Source organism: Macrotis lagotis, chromosome 2 (genome assembly GCF_037893015.1).
Source record: "Macrotis lagotis isolate mMagLag1 chromosome 2, bilby.v1.9.chrom.fasta, whole genome shotgun sequence".
In the NCBI taxonomy this organism is placed as follows: Eukaryota; Metazoa; Chordata; class Mammalia; order Peramelemorphia; family Peramelidae; genus Macrotis; species Macrotis lagotis.
In genome coordinates, this window is record NC_133659.1 from 147,338,378 (window position 1) to 147,359,546 (window position 21,169).

General features: G+C 32.8%; 1 protein-coding gene across 1 annotated transcript in view; it reads left to right on the forward strand.

Annotated features, from left to right (window-relative positions):
• The first annotated feature begins 320 nt into the window (after nucleotides 1-320).
• LYST (lysosomal trafficking regulator) overlaps nucleotides 321-21,169 on the forward strand; it is a 190,352-nt gene continuing 169,503 nt past the window's right edge. Inside the window, exons 1-4 of the mRNA XM_074222963.1 lie at nucleotides 321-4,911; nucleotides 9,309-9,507; nucleotides 17,223-17,313; nucleotides 19,027-21,082. Coding sequence (XP_074079064.1) covers nucleotides 9,316-9,507; nucleotides 17,223-17,313; nucleotides 19,027-21,082 — 2,339 coding nt within the window. The 5' untranslated portion in view covers nucleotides 321-4,911; nucleotides 9,309-9,315. The remainder of the gene's footprint in view (nucleotides 4,912-9,308; nucleotides 9,508-17,222; nucleotides 17,314-19,026; nucleotides 21,083-21,169) is intronic.

Genomic DNA, 21,169 nt, shown 5'->3' on the forward strand with positions numbered 1-21,169 from the left:
TACTTTTCTGAAATTTTTTGTTATGCTCTTTAATATTGAGGTTGTGTATCCAGTTAAAATTTATTGTGTATTTTGACACAGAAGTGTTGATCCAAGCCTAATTTCTTCTAGATTGCATTCCCATTTTTTCCAGAAGTTTTGATTAAATACGTTCAGTTATATTTTCTGGTTTATTGAATGTTAGGTTATAGTTTTGTTTTTTATCTAGCCTATCCTCTTGATCTATGTATTTATTTTTAATCAATACTGAATGATTTTGATGAATGTTACTTTACCAAATAATTTTGATGATTTCCCTTCCTTTTTGCCTTGATTCATTTTTTCCCCTTGATATTCTAGATCTCATTTTTGAAAGTGAATTTTTAGCAGGTTCAATAATGTATTCTTTTGGAAATACGATTGGTATAGCATTGACTGTAAATTAACTTTGGTAGTATAATCATTTTTATTATATATTGCCATGTCACTTAACCAAGAATATTGAATACTATATACCTCCATTTATTTGTCTCTTTAAGGAACACTTTGTAATTGAATGTACATAACTTACTTGCACATTGATCCCCAAATATTTTATTCATTTGGCAGTTATTTTGAATGGTGTTTCTCTTTCTAATATTGCCTTTTGGATTTTATTGTTATTCTAAGGAAATTCTTTTTGTGGATTAATTTTGCCATATGTCACCTATCTTTGCTGATTCTCTAATTTTTTGGCGGGGGGGAGGTTTGCAAGGCAAATGGGGTTAAGTGGCTTGCCCAAGGCCACACAGCTAGGTAACTATTAAGTGTCTGAGGCCGGATTTGAACTCAGGTATTCCTGACTGCAGGACTGGTGCTCTATCCACTGCACCACCTAGCTGCCTCCCTGTAATATTTTCTAAGAAAACTAATGTCATCAGTAAATAGGGATCAAGGAATTATTTTATTTCCTCTTTACCTATCATTATGCTTTAAATTGTTTCTTTTGTCTTATTTCTACTGCTAATAGTTCTAGAGCCATATCAAATAATACTGGGGAGAGTGGACATCTTTATTTTACTCATAGTTTTTGGAAAACTTTCTCTAGTGTTTTCCCATTGCATGTGATGTTGTCTTTTACTTTTGGTTATTAACTTTTTATTTTTAAAAGAATTCCCCCATGCCTTTAATTTGAAGATTTTTTAATGTAAATGAGTGCTTTTTCAAAGGTTTTTCCTCTGTATTTAATAGTGTGTTTTATGTTTTGTTATTCATTTTATTATGTTGAAAGTTTATTAATGTTGAACCATCCATACATCCCTAATATAAATTCAGCTTGACCATAATGAATAATTTTTTTGGATATATTGCTATAGTCTGATTGGGCTTGTAACCCTGACCTATTCCTATTTATCTAGTCTTCTTAACTTTACTCCTGTCTATATATTTTAAGATACAGTGACACTGCTCTCTCTGTTATTCCCCATGTACAATATTCCATGTCCCAACTGTTTGTGTTTTTAGTGGCTATACCTTGTACCTAAAATACTTTTCATCTCTGCCTCCTGGCTTCTCAGGCTTCCTTTAAGTTTCAGCTTCTTGCTTTCCTTAATGTTAGTGCCTTCTCTTGATATTGTGTATAAGTTATACCGTGTATATCTGGTTTGTACATAGTTGTTTGTAGGTTGCTTCTCTGCTCCCTTGCCTCCCCCATTAGATTGTGAAGTTCTTGAGAGAATGTACTGCTTTGCACAGTGTCTGATAAAGTTCCTGGAAATGCTGCTGCTGCTGTTGTGTTATGTCCAACTCTTCATGACCCCATTTGGGATTTTCTTGACAAAGATACTGGAATGGTTCATCATTTCCTTCTCCAGATCATTTTACAGATGAGGAAACTGAGGCAAACAGGGTTAAGTAACTGCCCAGTGTCACAAATGTAGTGAGTGATTTGAATTGAGATGAGTTTTGCTGATTTCAGGCTCAGTAATCTATCCATTGAACTGCCCATGCTTTATAAATACTTATTTACTTCATTAAATAATCACATACCTGGCCCTCTGTAATCTGACTATTGTCTGTTATCTCAGATTGTATATTTCTAATTCATGTGTTCTACATTCTTTCTACACTGGACTGTTTGCAGGAAAGACTTATTCTTTCTTTTTTTGCTCTATACTCTCATTTACCTTACATTGTTCACACTCCCCTCCCCTGCATCCTGTACATCTTACTTCTCCCTCCCCACCTCCCCTGCCTCGGTTTATTAAAGTTGGACCCTATTCATTTGCTGTCTCCTCAGTGAAAGTTTTTCTTTGTTTTTTGCCCCTTCATTGAATAGAATATCTTTCTTATCAAATTTTTTCACTATGCTTTAGCTGGACCTCTCTCCTTTGTTAATAGGATTATAATTAGTGACATATCTCAGTTGGATTAATCTGCTCCCTTTTGGGAGGACAGGGAAAGACTTGCCATAATGATGAGTTTCTTGGGGTAGCCACTTGGCACAATGCAAAATGAAGCATACTACTAAGGTGAGGTTAGGTCACTGAGGAAGGGAAATAGTCTTCCTCAAGGAAGAAGTACACTTAGATAGGGTTATGGACTAATAGATCATAGTAATGATGTAGATAGAGTTTACCTGATTTAAACAAATTATCTCAGAAAATCTGATGCTATTCCTATTGAAGAGGTATACTGGCTAGATCAGACATGTAAAATACACAGGTCAGTTATCTTCATGAGTGTGACCTCAACCAGATTAAAGTTATTTGGGAAATATTTAATAAAATAAATAAGAATGCAATAATAACATAAGTAGAATTACATTTTAAAATGGTCAATCTGCAGCCCACAGGACTCTTTATATCCATATTAATAAATAGCCATTCACAAAGAATACTCATTTGTGGTTCTGGGTCAACTTGGAAACTTCAAGTTTCTCTAGAGTTTGTGCCTTGTCATTCTTAACATTTTTATCAGTGGTTTGAATAAAGGCAAAGAAGCTGAAAGGGATAGTTAACACAGAGATAGCATTCAAAAATCTTGAGGACCTACTGACTGAATTAAATAAGATGAAATTTAATAGGGTTAAAAAATCTTTACATTTGGTTTAAAAAATTTCTTTCAGAAATAGAAGATGGGTAAAAGATCTGAAGCCTGGAGAGGGTTAGTGATGTGCTTACAAACCCACTTGGGTAAGAGTAAACCAAAGTAAAGGATCTTCTTGTTGTGCCATATTGACTTTTGATCCTTCAAGATAGGTACAATAAATATTGTTTTCTGTATTTTTAGGTAGAGAAATAACTTGAGTTAAAGTGAGAATATCAGAGGCAGAGTTGAACCTGTCTTTCACTTCAAGTTGAGTGTTCTTTTCTCTGCATATTACTCATCCTTGTTGTCAGATTGTCAGAATTGTCCTTTCCCAGTTTTAGAATAGCTGTGTATTTCTATATACATTTGTAAATATTTATAATATTATATAATTCAGGTTGTAGCAGTAGACAATGCAGAAATGATAAAGGTAGCTTTAAAAAAAAAAGATTTCAGGTGGCAACTTAGTGGCTCAGTAGATAAACTGCAGCCTCAGATGCTAGTCCTGTGACCCTGGCCAGGTAACTTCTGTCTGCCTTAGAGTCCTCAGTCAGTAAATTAAAAAAAAAATACTTTATCTTTCTTTCTTTCTCATGATTTTCCCCTTAGTTCTTTTTTTTAAAATTTTATTTATTTAAGGCAATGGGGTTAAGTGACTTGCCCAAGGTTACACAGCTAGGCAGTTATTAAGTGTCTGAGGTCATATTTGAACTCAGGTCTCCTGAGTCCAGGTCATCACTCTATCCACTACACCACCTAGTTGCCCCTCCTCTTTCTTTTAAATAAGAATGACAGTGTTTTAAAGTTTAGATAGCACTCTCTACATAAATTATTTCATTTGAGTTTTATAACATTACTTCTATTGTGACATGCTGCCTCCATTGGATATTAAATTTTCTTTTAGATAATTCAGTAACCTTAGTCATGAAGTGGTTTCCATGGCTTATTGAAAGAAAAACTGTAGAGAGACAACTAGGTAAGTATTGATAGAAGAGAAGTAGTTTGCTAGTGTCCCCAAAGTAAGAGCTTTAAAAGTGGAATCTTTTAAGAACCTTTAAAGAAAGCCTTGGTTGTGTTAAAGATGTGGAAATTATTGGAGAGATAGCTCAACCTTCAACGTAGATTTATTTTTTTTTAAGGTTTTTGCAAGGCAAATGGGGTTAAAGTGGCTTGCCCAAGGCCACACAGCTAGGTAATTATTAAGTGTTTGAGTCCGGTTTTGAACTCAGGTACTACTAACTCCAGGGCTGGTGCTCTATCCACTGCGCCACCTAGCCACCCCAACATAGATTTCTTTTGAAAAAATTCTATTTAAAGAAAAGATTTGAGTATTTTTAAAAATGTACCAAAAGCAGTTCAGAGATAAATGCAAGCATACAGAATAACTTTTAGAGTCAGTGAGCCGAATCTAGTATATAATTTTTTTAAACCAAGCTATACTGCATGTGATTTGAGGTTTCACTGTAAACCTTTGTTGTTTTTTGCATATAGAAATATTTATATTGTTGATGTTTTCAAGTTAATTTTATCATTTTTTTAAAAGAAAAGATTCCTTTTAGAAATTGGGAGAAATTAGGTGACTAAAGTGGTGACTTATTGGAAATATTATTCTTGGAAGCTTTTTTAAAAATATGCTGATAAAAGTATATTTTAAAATTCCACTTTTCTATATTGACTGTGGTAGCAAAACTCTTAAAGTCATGATATGGTACAATCAATATGCTTGTACCAGTGATCATTATTATTAATTTACTTATTTGTTCTTTTATTTTAGGTGAAGATTCATTCCAAGAATATTCCTTTACTAAGGAGCCCAGTTAAAAAAAAAAGAATCTAAATGTTGCAGAAGTGTTGAAAATATCGGTAAGTATCTCCCATAATAATATTATAATGGTGAATAGAATGTTAATGCACTCACTGGGGTTTAATGGGAGGAATGGAACAATGCTGTTGCTGTGTTTTTGATTTGTATAAATGAAGAACTTAAAACCATCTGATGCTGGAGTATGAGTGTAAAAAGAAAAAACATTTATTAAAAAAGTTACCACAAACACAAAATAGATAAAGTGATAGAGCTAAGGAGTGAGTTAAGCATCTTACAGAGAGTCAAGAATTGTTTAGAAACACATGGGAGTTATGCAGTAGATTAAGGTAGGCAGACCAGCTTTCTGATTAGGTCAGTTGGAAAAGTAAGACCTAGATTCTCTTAAATGCCCTTCCAAGATGGGTGGAGGAGGGGTAGTGTTTTGAGTGTGATCAACATCTGGTATTGGAAGGGTTTCTATAGGAGGGTCTTCTGTCTGGTTTAAAGTGACATTTACATTTCCAGCAGAATTAGCCTAGCCCACAGGGGAAAGTGAGGCCAAGATCATTCAAAGTGCTTATAATTCATATTAAGAGCCAAAAAAGAAACACTTTTAACAGTACAGAAAAAAATTACAAAAATTTGTTTCCAGTATATAAGATTACAATATTTCTCTGTGCTCATAGTTTCCCTTGTATCAATACCATGAGTAAAATTTCACATGTAGATATTTTCATCTTCAGCTTTCAATAATACTTGAAACACAGGGAAGAGATCTCTTAAAGCATTCAAAGGGTTAATCGCTCTGCATAAGAAGATCCCCTCCCATTTATTGTTTGATTTTTTTTTTTTTGTCAAATACTTAAGAGCTAAAGACCTGGATTAGACTAACTAAAGATATAAGAAGGGCAAAGTTGGGACTTGTAGAGTATATTTACATTATTAATCATTGGAACTTTACTCTCATGCGTCAAATTGGAACTCTTTTATTGCCAACAGCTTATTTTTGCCCCCTGTTAAAAATTCTTCCCTCATGGAAATGTTTGAGCAGGGTAGTAGTAGATAGTGTTTTTTCTTGTAGTATAGTGAACTTGAAGGTTAAACTATGAAATACTACCATACTGTGAAAAAAATATTAGTTGTGTTAAAGATGTAATATTTATTGGGAAGAGATTTCCTTTTAAAATTATTCCTTTAAAAATGCACAAAACAGAACGAGAAATTCACAGAGAATCACAGACAGTGAGCTAGCTCATGGAAGTAACATGTTAAATATTGTACATTTTTTAAAAAACCTGAACATGATGAAATTTGTGTTTCCAAATATAGCACTTTAATGTTCTTTGTATATGAAGATGACCATGTTTGTGCCTTTCAAGTTCAAATTAATACCTATTTATAATTTACATTTTTATAAAACTATTTAAAGTGTACTATATACACAGATTCCACATAGTTTTGAGGTAGGAATAGGTGGAAGAAATAATGAATCACAGATTTTTAAAATAGTCAAATGTGGGGAAAAGATATAAATTGTAGGCAACCTGAGAGTAGAACAGTGTTTGCTTGAATTGTCTTTGGCCATTTCTAGAGAAATTCATGCGTATTTAATACTTGTCTTTAGTTTTTGAATTATAATTGAGATTATGTACATCTTTTAGTAAATTTCATCTGTTTTGTGTTTGGAATCACTAGGTACCTTCACATATAAATCAATCTATAATTTTTTTTTGATGTGTCCTGTGGAATCCTGTTTTTCAGTTCCTATTCAATGATTCATTTTATTTCTGAATTTGACCCTTTTTTAATTTACTTTTTTCTGTTCCCCTTTACCATGTTAGTTGCCCTAATCTGATAATTTTGCTGCTCGTGTTCTAATTTTGACTCATTTCTAATCGGTACAACTTTAATTACTGAAAAACCTCTTTGATTTTTTCTTGAAGTCCCATTTACTTTTAAGTGGTTAGCTTATTCTGTGATTTAAATGTCTTTTTCTTTTGAATTTACGAATAACTTCTTTCTTTGCCAGTTACAAAATGGTTTTCATTTTCAAATAGAGAAAATTAAGGTGGGGAGAGAGAAGGGGCATATGCTAAGTTAGAAGTGAGTGTGGTAGATAGGCATTGGGAATTTCAGGGAAGAGCTCAATATTCAAAAGAGGAGGCCTTCTTAGGAGATAAAGTATGCCTAAACAAGAAGGCTACAGGGTTTGAGAGGAAGTCATCTGTGGGGTAGAGCCAGAACTGGGTTAGAAGCAAGCTTCACTGATGCGGGCACTCTCTCAAATGGAGGTTTTATAGGAACTCACCATCAAAACCAATTCTTGATAGTAGAAAGACAGGTGGATAGAGGCACTGACAGGGTGAGAAAATCATTAGGCTGTAGATGAAGAAGTAGTAAATATATTTGTAAAATATCATATAGGAGAGTGCTTATGAGCAACATTATCTCATAAAATAGAGGGAAGCAAAAGAACATAATGAAAATCAGTCTTGGGACATTTAAAGATGAAAATGAAAGAACATCAGAGAAGGAAAAATGGAAAAGATGTTTTTATAATAGACTTTCCAACATCAATGACAGTGGAGATACCATATTTATAACTGAATATTGTATTCCCAAATGTGCTTTTAGGGGAGGCTGATTGGTTGGTTGGTTGGTTTTGTCCTTCATTCTTGAAGGTGACTTCACTGTGTCAGAATCAAGGTGCAATGGCTGATCAGACATACTAGTCTGATCATACTAGATCTCAGACAGCTCTACCAAATAGTTCACATGAACATGTGGAGTGGAGTCTCCTTATTTGAGCATCACATGTTCCTTTTGAGCTCCTGTAAGTTACCATGCTGGGTGGTCCTATGTCAGAAGCTTATTCGTATTGTATGTCAGTTTTATGATGGCATTTTTGCACCAGTTCTGGATAATGGTCAGTGTTTTTGAGCTTCCCCAGTCACCAGTGTAATGAAGCAGGATTGTGTGCCTGCTCCCATATTTTTTTGCATTATGTTTTCAGCAACATTGATGGATATCTTCAGTAAGATGAAAATGGCATCATGACCCTGATGGTAAATTATTTAACTAAAAAAGGCTACATGCCAAGACTTTAGAGGAGGTAGAAATTAGTTTAAAAAAGTAAGATGGGAAAGGCAGCTAGATTGAAATAAGTGTATATGGTAGAAATGTGTCCCAGAGACACAATTGTGAAAGTATTAAGAGATTACAAAGTTTCTGAAGGAGGTGAGGATGCCAAAGGTATAGAAAAAAAATCTCAGATCTTATTTATATTGAAATAAGATGATTGAAAGTACATTAACAGCTGATGACATATATATTTATTTTCTCAAGTATAAAGAATCTTTGAGCTTCATCTACCGAAAGCGTTAGCCACAGATGGAAGAGAGCCCATGTGTTAAGGTCTTTCATTTGCTCCAATTTGCATATGGTATTTGCATTAAGCTCCAGAACATTTCAGGACCTTTTGGAAGAGATCCATAACTGCTTATGAGTTTGACCTAAACGACATGGTCACTTTGTAGAGCTTGTCCATCCATGTACATATATTATCTGAAGCAGAAAGTACAGACGATTTGAGCCTGAAATTGAACAGCAGGGAAAGTAGGTGCCATTGTCTTCCAGAAATTGCAAAACCCCATTAACAATTTCAAGCTTTCCCTGAAAACAAAAATCTAAATCCCAAAGAGTCCACTGGTGATGCAGTATTAGAGTTCAAGGTCTAGTGTCAGAAAGATTTGAGTTAAAATTTGGCTCAGACACTTAATAGTTGTATGATATTGGGCAGATCACTTAGCCTTGGGCTGTGGGAATCAAATGTGATATTTGTAAAAGTGACACCTGACACATGACACATGCTTATTCTTTTCCTTTCCCTTCCTCCAAAAGTTTGAGTTTTTGGTCTGCCTTTGGAATGTGGAATATAGCCATCTTAAAAAAATTGCAATTGAATAGCAAATGGAGAGTATTTTAGGGTGGATCTGACTCAAACTCATACTCTTTTAGAATGTTAGGTTTTGTAATAAATGTAACACTTGTAGGCATTTCAGCAGTTAACAAAAAAGTAATTTACTTAGCTGTAGCTGGAGGATATTCAATAAGAACATGCATTTTTTCTTTATTATAAAGGATTTCTCTCTCTCTTTAAGGAAAAGGAAGGATATATTTAAATTTTTATGAACAAATACGAACTTAAAAAATTCTTTCACCGTTTATTTTCCTATCAACTTCCTATTAGATACTTCTTTGTATGTTGTCCAAGCTGAGGATTTGCTTTCAGTTATCCTTTATTGTTATTACATTTTCTCTTGAGTGTCAGTTGTTTCCCTTATACTTACACCAGCCCTGTTATGTCTTAATTCTTTTATAAAAACTTCATCAACTCTTAATTTAAATTTTTCCTAATGTTATTTAACTTGTGATTTTTTTTTTTTAATTTTTATAGCTCAGTCATGAGCAGTGATAGTAACTCGCTGGCACGTGAGTTCCTGACTGATGTTAACCGACTTTGTAATGCAGTGGTCCAACGGGCAGAGTCCAAGGAGGAGGAAGAGGAGGAGACTCACATGGCAGCACTTGGGCAATATCTCGTCCAAGGTCGTGGCTTTATTTTGCTTACAAAGCTAAACATTCTCATCGATCAGGTAATGGTTTTCAAACTGAACATTTTCATCAATATGTGGTAAATTAAAGGATAGTGTACATCCAGAGTATCTTTAAGATGATATTCCTCCCCTCCACTGAAAAATATTTCTAAATCTGCATATAAAGTTTTAGGGGATATGTTCTTAATACCTTTGTCTTTTGCAGTTTTCACATTCTATATTATTTTACTTCAAATAGCATAGTGATAGATATTGATGTACTTAGTAATGTACATTAAAAAGTCGATTTTTTTTGTTATGAATCTTGTTTTATATTCACAGATGTATTTTTTAAATTTATAAACTTATTAATTAATATTAATAGCACTAGAGAATTTTTTATTTAAATAAAATAAAAAAATACTTCATTTATTTTGTGTCAATTCAGATTTAAATATATAGTCATGCCTGGTAGATTTTCCCAACCATGTTTGTTTCACAACAATATAATTAATATATTTTTAAAAGCCTCGCCATAATCTTTTGAAATCTTGTATATAGCATTATTTCCTCAACTCCTTATTTTTAACATTCCTATTGGAACAAAGACTTTTGTAGCTTCATGTTTTATATGTTTTGCAGAAAGTTAATGATGTTAGGTGAAATATGACAGTACATGACTTCCTTAAAGTGCAGTATAATTATGGTATCATTTATTATAGGGGCATAGAATTGTTTTTAGACCTGGATAGGATCTTGAAATTCATATGATTAAACCCCCTCCCTTTTTTTATAGATAAGGAATCTTAGGTTCAGAGGGATGAAATAATTTGTCTAAGGTCACATCTAAATTTAGTCTTTTTTAAAATGAATTATTTTAAAGAAAGTTATTCATAGGAAAGGGAAAAAACTTTTAAACTGTTTCCTTGCCATGATTTTATGTAACCAAATAATTATAATTTTTGCTGAAAATATAAGATGAATTTCAAATAACTTGATCTGTTAAAAACAATACCTCGAATCACATTTAAGTCAATATAAACAGAAGAATATTTACAGCATTTATTTATAATAAAATCTCTTAAAAGTATAAAGAAGGGTCATTTTTTAATGTTATTTGAAAAAATAACTCCTAAAACCAATAGCTAGCATTATTTGCAGTGAATGAATATAAAAGCATTTACTAATTGCTAAAGTGGTAATCATCCTAAACAATGACAATAAGATTGGAAAAAGTAGGACATCTCTGCTTTCAATAGTTCACTGGAAAAAGTGAGACATCTCTGCTTTCAATAGTTCAACTTCAATTAAACTTACAAGACAAAACATAAGAGTTTCAGCTAAAAACTTCCCTAATAAATATGGAATAAAGAAAGGATGTTATTATTTAACGTAATTCTAGAAATGCTAATATTAATAATACAATGAGAGAAATTAAATGTATAAACTTTGGCCAAAAGGAGATGGAATTAACCTTATTTATAGTCACTGTGATGGTTTTCCTAGAGAAAAATCCTAGACTCTATAGAGAAATTAAGATAATAGGTTAAGTTAAAGTAGCAGGATACAAATAAATTCACAAACATTAATATTTCTACCTATTTCAATAGTGAAATCCAAGAAGAAATCATAGAAAGGGAAATTCTATTCAATATGAGTACAAAATGCCTAGAGTATTTGGGAGTCAGTCTATTAAGACACACTTAAAAATTAGGCAAATACAATTACAAAACATTCAACATTTAAAAAATTATTTAAATATTATATTATATGTTTCTTCCTTAAGGATATGATTTCTCTCTCATTACATTCAGCTTAGATCAATGCATACTATGGGAATGATATAAAGACTAACAAACTGCTTTCTGTGGGGAGTGGGGGTAGGGAAGCAAGATGGGGAAAATTGTAAAACTCAAAATAAATAAAACCTTTCTTAAAAAAACAAAAAATAAAATTATTTAAATAGTTGGAGTAATTTCATTTTTTTATGTCTGGACCACACCAATATAATAAAATTTATGATGCCTAAATATAAATAAAAAATTATGCTACCTTAAAAGTTTGATTCCTAAAAGATTATTGCTACAGTAATGAAACTATAGGAGGAGGCAGTACTTTTATAGAGCTGGACAAAGTAATAGGATTTATTTGGAGAAGCAAAAGATCTTTAATCTCAAGGATATAATGAAAAAAATGTAGCATTGAAAAGAGAAATAGTACTTTCACTTATATTGTAAAGCAATAATCCCTTAAAACTGTTTGGTGTCAGTTGAGGGCTTAAAAAGTGGATCATTTTAATAGGCCAGATGAGCAGGAATCAGAAATAATTAGATACAACCCAGTATTACTAACCTGAAAAAATAAATTATTTGAAGACTTCGCTATGCTAGGAAAACTAAAAAGCAGTCTTGTGGAAATTAGGCCTATATATTTTACCATATGATTTAGTAAGCTCAAAATGTATATATGATCTAAATATAATGGGTCACACTAAAAAATTAATAGCTCAAGTTTAGGTATCTTTTACAACTTAATCTATCTCTCTTCCTCAAGTGCTTTCCCTACTCCAGTCCATTTTCCATGCTTCTGCCAAAGTGATTTCCTTAAACACAGAACTGATTTTATAATTCCCTTGCTCAGTATATGCCAGTGACCTTCTCTTGTCTCAAAAATCAATGCAAACTTCTATGTATATTTTAAAGACCTTCACAACCTGTCAGACTTATTTTGCATTAATCCCTCCTCCTGCTTTCCTCCACTCCAATTAAATTAACTTTTTCTTTATTTTTCACATTCCATGTCTGGGACTTTGCATTGGTCATTCTGCATCCCTGAAATACACTTCATGCCCATCTTTAACAAATAGAATCCCTCTCTTCCTTCAAGACAGCTTAAACAAGCTTGTTCTATATGAAATCTTTCCTAATCCCTCCAATTGCTACTCCTTGCCTTCCCAAACTAAATTGTATTTAATTTATTTGTATTTACTCTCTATATTTATTGTATATGGATATGACTCCCCCCATTAGAATACAAGATCCTTACCAGTAGGGATTGAATATTCATTGTATTTGAATCTTCAGCACCTAGCACAGTTCCTGACATCTAATAGAGGTATAATAAATGCTTGTTGATTTTTTGAAATGAAGGATATGATCATGAAAGACAAAATAGATAATTTTTATTTACACAAAAATTTTTAAAATGTATAAACAAAATCATCTTAGGATAAAATTTTTTGTCTTAAATATCTTTGAAAAGAGTCATATATCTAAAATATATATCAAATTAACACATATAAGATCCAGAGCCATTCCTCAAAGGCTATGTAGTCAAAAGATATGAACAAACTTCTGAAAAAAATGGAAAGCCGTTAATGATCAGAAGAGAAATTGTACTAATTTCAGAAATGCAAATTGGAGAAACTCTAGTATTTCTCTTCACAGCAAGCTTATTAGCAGATGACAAAGTTTGGGAGAAGTCAGTGATGGATGGGCTATAAAAGAGAAGACATTAATAATACACTATTGATGGAACTGTGAATTGATCCAACTCTTGTGGAATTGTTTTTGTTTTTTTTTAGGTTTTTACAAGGCAAATGGGGTTAAGTGGCTTGCCCAAGCCACACAGCTAGGTAATTATTAAGTGTCTGAGACCGGATTTGAACCCAGGTACTCCTGAGTCAAGGGTCGGTGCTTTATCCACTGTGCCACCCAGCTGCCCCCCTATTGTGGAATTATGTTAAAAAAAATAACCAAAATGTCCATGCTCTTTGACTCAGAGATTCCTAGACCGACATGTACTCCAAGGGAGTCAAAGAGAAAAGATTCCATAATATAACAAAATATTTATAGCATTAATTTTTGTGATAGTAAGAATTAAAAAACAAGCAGTTATACATTGATTGTAAATGGTAAGCAAATTGTAGTATAAATGTAATGAATATATATATATATATATATATATGAATTTTATGTGTTTCTATGTGTGAGTGAAATAAACATAAGGAATTGAAAAAATCAAGGGAAAGACTACATGACAATACACAGTAACTACCACTCAAAGGGTGAGAATAAAAAAAATTGAACTAAGCACCATATGATTATTGGCCCCAGTGAACTGTCTTGGAATAATTTACCTTTCTCTCTTCATTACAAGGAGAGGGGTGGGGGTACAGGGGGCAGACTTTTACTTGCATTTTTAGATGATCAGTGTTTTGATTGGTTTTGATTAATTGCTATTGTTGTTTTTATTTTTATTATTTTAATTGAAATTTTAACTTATGATTTTTTCTTAAAAGGATTGACTCACAGGGCAGTATGTTGGGAGGTATATATTTGAACAAAAACATTCCCTCACATGAGGGACCTTAACTTAGGCAATTGGCAAACTTTTAAGCTTTAATTATCTTAATTATGATAATCACACCTCTATCTCCTTTTCTGAATCCTCTTCCACATCATGCCCTCCAACTGTAGATGTCCCTCAGGGTTCTGTCTTGCCTTCTTTTCTATTCTCCCTCTATACTGTTTGCTAATTTTAACAACTTCCATGAATCTGATTACCATCTGATGAGTCTCACCTATCTTTCCTGCTCCACCCTTGGTGTCAGCCTTCAGTCTCATACATCCAGCTGCCTGTTTTACATCTCTATCTGGATGTCTAGTAAACATTTTAAACTCATTATGTTCAAAACAGAATTCTTTCTTTTTTCTACTTAAACCCTTCCCCCTCTTCTAGAATGCCTTCAATTCCTTCAGGCTCACAACCTAGGAGATCTGGGAGTCCTCAGTTTCTTTCAGCTATTTACTTTACTTTTACAACTTCCCTCAAATACAACTTCCTTCTCTCCTCTGACACAGCTACCACTCAGGTACAGGTTCTCAATACCTTTGTTTCTCATGTTTAATTCTGGAATGAATAGGTAATATAAAGAAAAAATATATAATTTTCTTCCTACTGTGAATATTTCTTTCAAATGTATCTGAAAGACATATAGAAAAAGAAATAGTAATTACAAAGAGCCATCAAAGATTTATCTCATTTGGTCATTTTAGACAACTTGATTTGCTTTTTAGAGAGAGAGGTACTAAAACTATTAAATTGAGAAAGTTCTATGGATAGTTTAATTAGGTTTAGCAAAGCATTTGGTAAAATTTCTGGTATGATTCTTATAGAAAAGATGGACCAAATAAAGTAATACAATTAATTGGATTTGAAATTGACTGAATGTTTCTATGCTTTGCCCTGCACAGCTTAATAGTAAAGGTTAAAGAGAGAGATATCATGCTTATCAACTTTGTATGGGAAGAATTTGGATAAACTGGGGAGGATCCAGAGGAGGCAGCCAGGTTATGAAGGGTCCTCAAATCAATTCCACAAGAGGATTATTTGAAGAAATGAGGAATGTTCAGCCTTGAAAAAAGAAAACATGTGGAAGGACATGCCAGCTGTCTTCAGAGCTTTCACTTAGAAAAAAAGACGCAGACTTGTTCTGCATGTCTCCATAGGACAGAATTAGGAACAATGAATGAAAGGCACAGATGGACAGATGTAAATTTGATGCAAGGAAAAGCTTAGTAACAGTTGTTCAGAAGTTTAACTGTTAGGCTCTCTTGGGGAGGTGATGGGTTCCCTCTTGTGGAGATCTTCAAACCCAGACTGGATAACTACTTTTTGAATGAGTTGCAGGGGGAATTCTTTGTGATTTATGGACTGATTGAATAGCCTACTTAGTTTCTTCCCAATCTGAGATTCTGTAATATACATATAAGTAGTTTTCTTTGATCATGTGGTTTTCCTGCTGACAAAAAAGGGGTATGACTTTTCTCCTCTAGAAGAATTTGTGTGTGTATGTGATGTGTGTGAATACAAGTTTCCTTTGCTTTTTTCTTCATATTTTTTCTTGCTACCAGATTGAAGCCTTAGTTCCTCCTATTTTAGCTTTAATATTCTGGCTTTTCTATAGCACTCTAGGATGGTGGCATAGGCAGTGATGTAGACTAAGCAGTCTGAGGAGTAGCTTATATATGAAAGCAAACATTAGGTTGCAATAAGGAAACTCAAGGTAAAGCCCCCAGGAGAAGAAAAGAGTCACTGTTTCTTGTTAATCCACACAATCTTCTCTGACTATAAAATTAATAGAAATTTTATGATGTTCCAAAATGTTAAACTATTCAAACAGTCTACATCTGTTTTCTTTCCAGTATGAGTCATCACATGACTGGATGTGGGATAAATTGTCATCTATATGATTGTAATGCATTGTGAAGAAATAATAAAAATAATATCACCAACAGTTTTTGTCCTCGCAGATATTATAATCTAATTGAGTATATATGGTTCATACAAAAAGTCACCTAAGTGTTCTAGTGGTTCAGGCAAGGGAGAAATCATTGAATTCCTATAATCAGAAAAGGTTTCACAGAGGAGATCAGACTTGAACTAGACCAAAAGAACCCACTGTGAGAAGGAAGGAATTAGGGAAGGGGAGAGAAGAGAGCATTTCATCAAGTGATTGGCTTTTGTGCAGGCATTCATGGGATTCCTGTGATGAATTAGTTGCCAGTTTCCTCCTGTAAAATAAGATCTAACTGGCAAGCTGGAGAACAGCTTGCCTACATTATGACTTCACAGGGACTTGAGGTTTCTGAAAGTTCTGTGTTATATTCCACCATGTCCCCTAGTTATTTAGTCTCCTTAGTCTTTTAAGCAGACCTCAAATCAGGTAGAATTTCACAGAATTTCATATCAGGAATTGTTATAGATTTGGGGGGGGTGCTTTTGCTTTTTAAGGATTCAGGTATGTTTTTTAGTGGCATTTTGGGCAAAGTGTAAGAGGCATTGATGAAAATATGATATCCTTTTCATTGGTGATTTGAAAGTAGTTATGAGGCCCTTTCAAAAATTTTTGTTCAGAGTTCAGAATGTAAAATTCTATTGGCAGGTTTCTGTTTGTTACTAAAATTATTTATACATATCCAGTGCACTCTTAAGAGTTTTACTTTGAATTGGAGGAAAATTGTCTAGAAGCCAAGAGTTATCATATTGGAAAGTAGTGGATTATTGATTGAGTAACCACTGTTGGAGATGTTGCAGGAAGGATTCTTAGACAAGATATAGTTTGAACTATGAAGTATTTGAGGTGGTCCTTATCTTGAGATTCTGTGAAGATGTTCCTATGATGTTAGCACACAGTAAACTTGTAGCTTTAATCTTTTGAGCTCTCAGAATTTAGCAGTTTTAATTGAATTGGTAGTCATTATCCTTAGTGACAAATGCCTTATCTTCCCAAAAAAGATTCAAAGTGGAAATTTTTGCTTGACATTTTTATTTTAAAATACTGCATTCTTGAGGGGTTTTTTTTAGTTGTATGAATATAATGAACTTTTTCTCATTACATAGTGTTATTAGTCTGCATGGTTTAGCAGGGTTTGGTTAACTTTTAATTTTCACCTAGTGAATTCTGCCATTGGTGAGGAATTCTTTCAGCTTGTGAGGTGGCAATATCTAATGTTTGTGAAAACACTAGCAGGAATGTGCTAAATAAGTTTTTTGCCTTTTGGATGTAGTTTATATATTGGAAAGGTTTCTTGGAATGGTCTTCAAATAGTATAGCAGTCTTTTATGGATTTAAATTAAAGGTTTGAGAGAGTTTGTTTCTTTTCAATTACAACTGGAAAGAATAATTCTCATAAGAAATTAAGGAGTGATGTATCTGAGGGATATTCTCATAAAACTTCATAACTTGAAGAATTCTTCTGTCTCTTATACAGGCACTGACATGTAGAGAAGAACTTCTTACCCTGCTCTTATCCCTCCTTCCACTAGTATGGAAGATACCTGTTCAAGAAGAAAAAGCATTTGGTATGTTTTTTTTCTTTACTAAATCATTTGTATTCAAAATTCCCTTAAAATGATTATTTCTGTTTGAGTGGTTACTTAAAAAACCTCACAGGATATTCTAAGTAGGTTCATTTATAAAATTTTTTTTTGTTTAACATACTATGGAGAATAAATTTTCCTTTTGATATAAGTAGATTTCTTCTTGGACAATCTTGAGTATTTATTTAAAATCAGTATATGTTACAGAACACTTAAGTAAATTAGCAAACATGGTGAACAATATATCATATGAAAAAATTCATCTCATGTACAGACAACATGACATGGTACAGTGATAAAAGTATTTTTGGAAGAGAAAAAATCAGAGATACCTTAGAATCTTTCAAAACTCCTACTTGAATTAGTTAATCTATATATTTACTCTTATTTCCAAAAGATTTATTTGCATTAATATTGTTTCAGTTCTGTAAATAAAAACCTTGGAGACTGAGATGTTTTTACTTTGCAATTTTTAATTTTAATTTAATTAATTTATTTAATTTAATTAATTTAATTTAATTTTAAATATATAGGTTCTGTGATAACTGAATAGAAATTAAATATAAAAGTTTCACAACAGTTTTCCAATTTCTTCCTGGGCAAATCCTGGAATTTGTGAGCTATGAGTCTCTTTATGAGAAGCTCTAGTATATTAATTAAGTACCATGTTCTAATATATTTTATATGTGCTGATTTTGTGCATAGTAAGTTAGTAAATGATTGTTGATTGAGGCTAGTCATGTTTTAACTCACAATTTGAGTTCTAGAGCTATTACTTATTGATACACTAACTTGAATTCTGTATATAAAAAATTACTAGCTTGAATTCTTAAATGAGTATTATTTTAAAGTATTATATTTATTAACTGCTATTCAAGTTGCAAATTAATCATACTTCAATTAACTTGGCTTAGACTTGTCAGTTTCCAAATTTGTTGCTTTCCAACCTTTCTTTACTTAAAAAAATCCAATCTTTTATTTCCTGATTTGTATTTCTTTCCTAATTAAAATTGGTATTACAGGGGAAAAGTTTTTTTTAAAGTTTTCTTTAAAGTGACTTGAAAAAGAAAGACTGATAACTTTGATTTTTATATTAGCTACATATGTTAAGTGGCAAACCTTAAAACTTATATATATATATATATATATGATCTATTAATAGCCACATTAGTGTGGGCAAAGAAGAATGAAGGTGCTGAATTTATGATAAATAATCATTGAGGCTTTATACTGAGAATATTTAGTGTTTTAAATGTTAAGTGACTATACAGGATATATAAATATCAAAAGGTAAAATTTTATTACATATTTCTAAATATAACATATTAAGCCTAAAGTAAATGGAAGAAAGCAGTGCTATGACTGAAAAACACTAAATAGTAATCAACCAAAAAAGCATGTGTACTTGATTTTGGAATATAGTACATAATTTTAGAATTGGACAAATATCTCAATATTCTTATTTCCTGAACCTAGCTAGTGTTTGGACAGAATTTATTTAAAAAACTTGTTATATGGCTAGAAGGAGCCAACCTGAGATAAAATCTGTATGGGGAATAAATTTTTGTTTCCTATCATTTGTAGAATTCTATGATTTAATGAAATTCGCTAAGTAAGCAATAATTTTATAGGCGACTAGCATTGAATAGCAAATATTTGAATTTAAGGCATTTTATATTTTTTTCCTTCCATTAGATTTTAATTTACCTTTCTCAGCTGATATTATCTGGACCAAAGAAACAAATTCAAGTTCACTAAGATATACTCAGGAAAAAATACATTCAGAAGGAAATACCCAAACTGTTCAGGTTTATGCAGCAGGTATATCTCGAAAAAGTAGACGTCATCGCAAAACCACAAATCGCTCTATAAGAGATGAAAGAAAATCTCAACTATCCACCTCAGATTCAGAAGGTAATTCTGATGACAAATGCATTACCATGATTAAGCACAGGCGATCCAATCTACTGCAGTGTTTTTTATCATCTTCACCTAAAGAAAACCAACCTCTAGCTACAGAGACACAGATACCTGAAACCATGACTTTAGAGAATACCAGACAGGTTACTCCAAGAAATGAAACAAACAGTGAAATACTAAATGAATCAGCTGCCTTTTCTATTATTAACAACATGAACAATTCTCCATTTGACTTATGCCATGTTTTGCTATCTCTGTTAGAAAAAGTATGTAAGTTCGATTTTACCTTGAATCACAATTCTGCTCTGGCAGTAAGTGTAGTGCCCACATTAACTGAATTCTTAGCAAGCTTTGGGGACTGTTGTAGTCTTAGTGGTAATTTGGAAAATGAAGTAGTCTCTGCAGGTTGGACAGAAGAACCCATTGCTTTGGTTCAAAGAATGCTCTTTAGAACTGTTTTACATCTTATGTCAGTAGATATAAATACTGCAGAGACTATGCCAGAAAGTCTTAGAAAAAATTTAATTGATTTACTTAGAGCAGCTTTAAAAATAAGAGCTTGTTTGGAAAAACAACCTGAACCTTTTGCACCAAGGCCAAAGAAAACATTGCAGGAAGTTCAGGAAGATTTTGTATTTTCAAGGTATCGTCATAGAGCCCTTCTTTTGCCTGAACTTCTAGAAGGTGTTCTGCAGATTTTGATTTGTTGCCTTCAAAGTGCAGCTTCAAATCCTTTTTATTTCAGTCAAGCCATGGACTTGGTTCAAGAATTTATTCAGCATCATGGGTTTAAATTATTTGAAACAGCAATTCTTCAGATGGAATGGCTGGTTTCAAGAGATGAAGTTTCCATTGGTGCTTCAGAACATTTGAAAACATTAATAAATAGTGTTATGAAAATAATTAGCACTGTCAAAAAAGTGAAATCTGAGCAACTTCATCAGTCAGTGTGTACAAGAAAGAGGCATAGACGATGTGAATATTCTCACTTTATGCATCATCATCGAGATCTTTCAGGCCTTCTGGTTTCTGCTTTCAAAAACCAAATTTCCAAAAATCCATTTGAAGAGATGGCAGATGGAGAAGTTTATTATCCTGAACGGTGCTGTTGTATTGCAGTATGTGCTCACCAGTGCTTATGTTTATTAAAAAAAGTTTCATTGAACACTACTTGTATCCAGATTCTATCAGGTGTTAATAATGTTGGAATATGCTGTTGTATGGATCCCAAATCTGTAATCATTCCATTGCTTCATGCTTTTAAATTGCCAAAGTTAAAACATCTTCAGCAGCATATATTGAACATCCTTAACAAGCTTATTTTGGATCAATTAGGAGGAGGAGGAGAGACATCTCAAAAGACTAAATATGCAACTTGTAACATTTGTACCTTTGACCATGATCAGCTAGCGCAGTTAGAAGAGACGATGTATGTTCATTCATGTGATGCTATTCCTGCTTCAGCTTTATCTAGTCCATCTTATAGATATCAAGGAATACTGCCTAATAGTGGATCTGAAGATCTCTTATGGAAATGGGATGCTTTAGAGGCTTATCAGAGCCTTGTTTTTGAAGAAGACAGATTACACAGTGTGCATATTGCAAGTCATGTTTGCAATTTAATCCAAAAAGGCAATGCAGTTGTTCAATGGAAATTGTATAATTACATATTTAATCCTGTGCTCCAAAGAGGAGTTAAATTAGCACATCATTTTCAACAGCTAAGTGTTACCTCATCATGTACTCATGTATGTAGCTGTCACAGCCAGTGTTTGCCTCTGGAAGTGCTTCAGATTTATCTACAGACTCTGCCTACACTGTTGAAATCCAGGTGTGTATACATTTTTTTACTGGCATAATTTTGGTATTCTGGTGTGGGTTAGCTCACTGACTTAAACTACTGAACCTAACAAAAAAT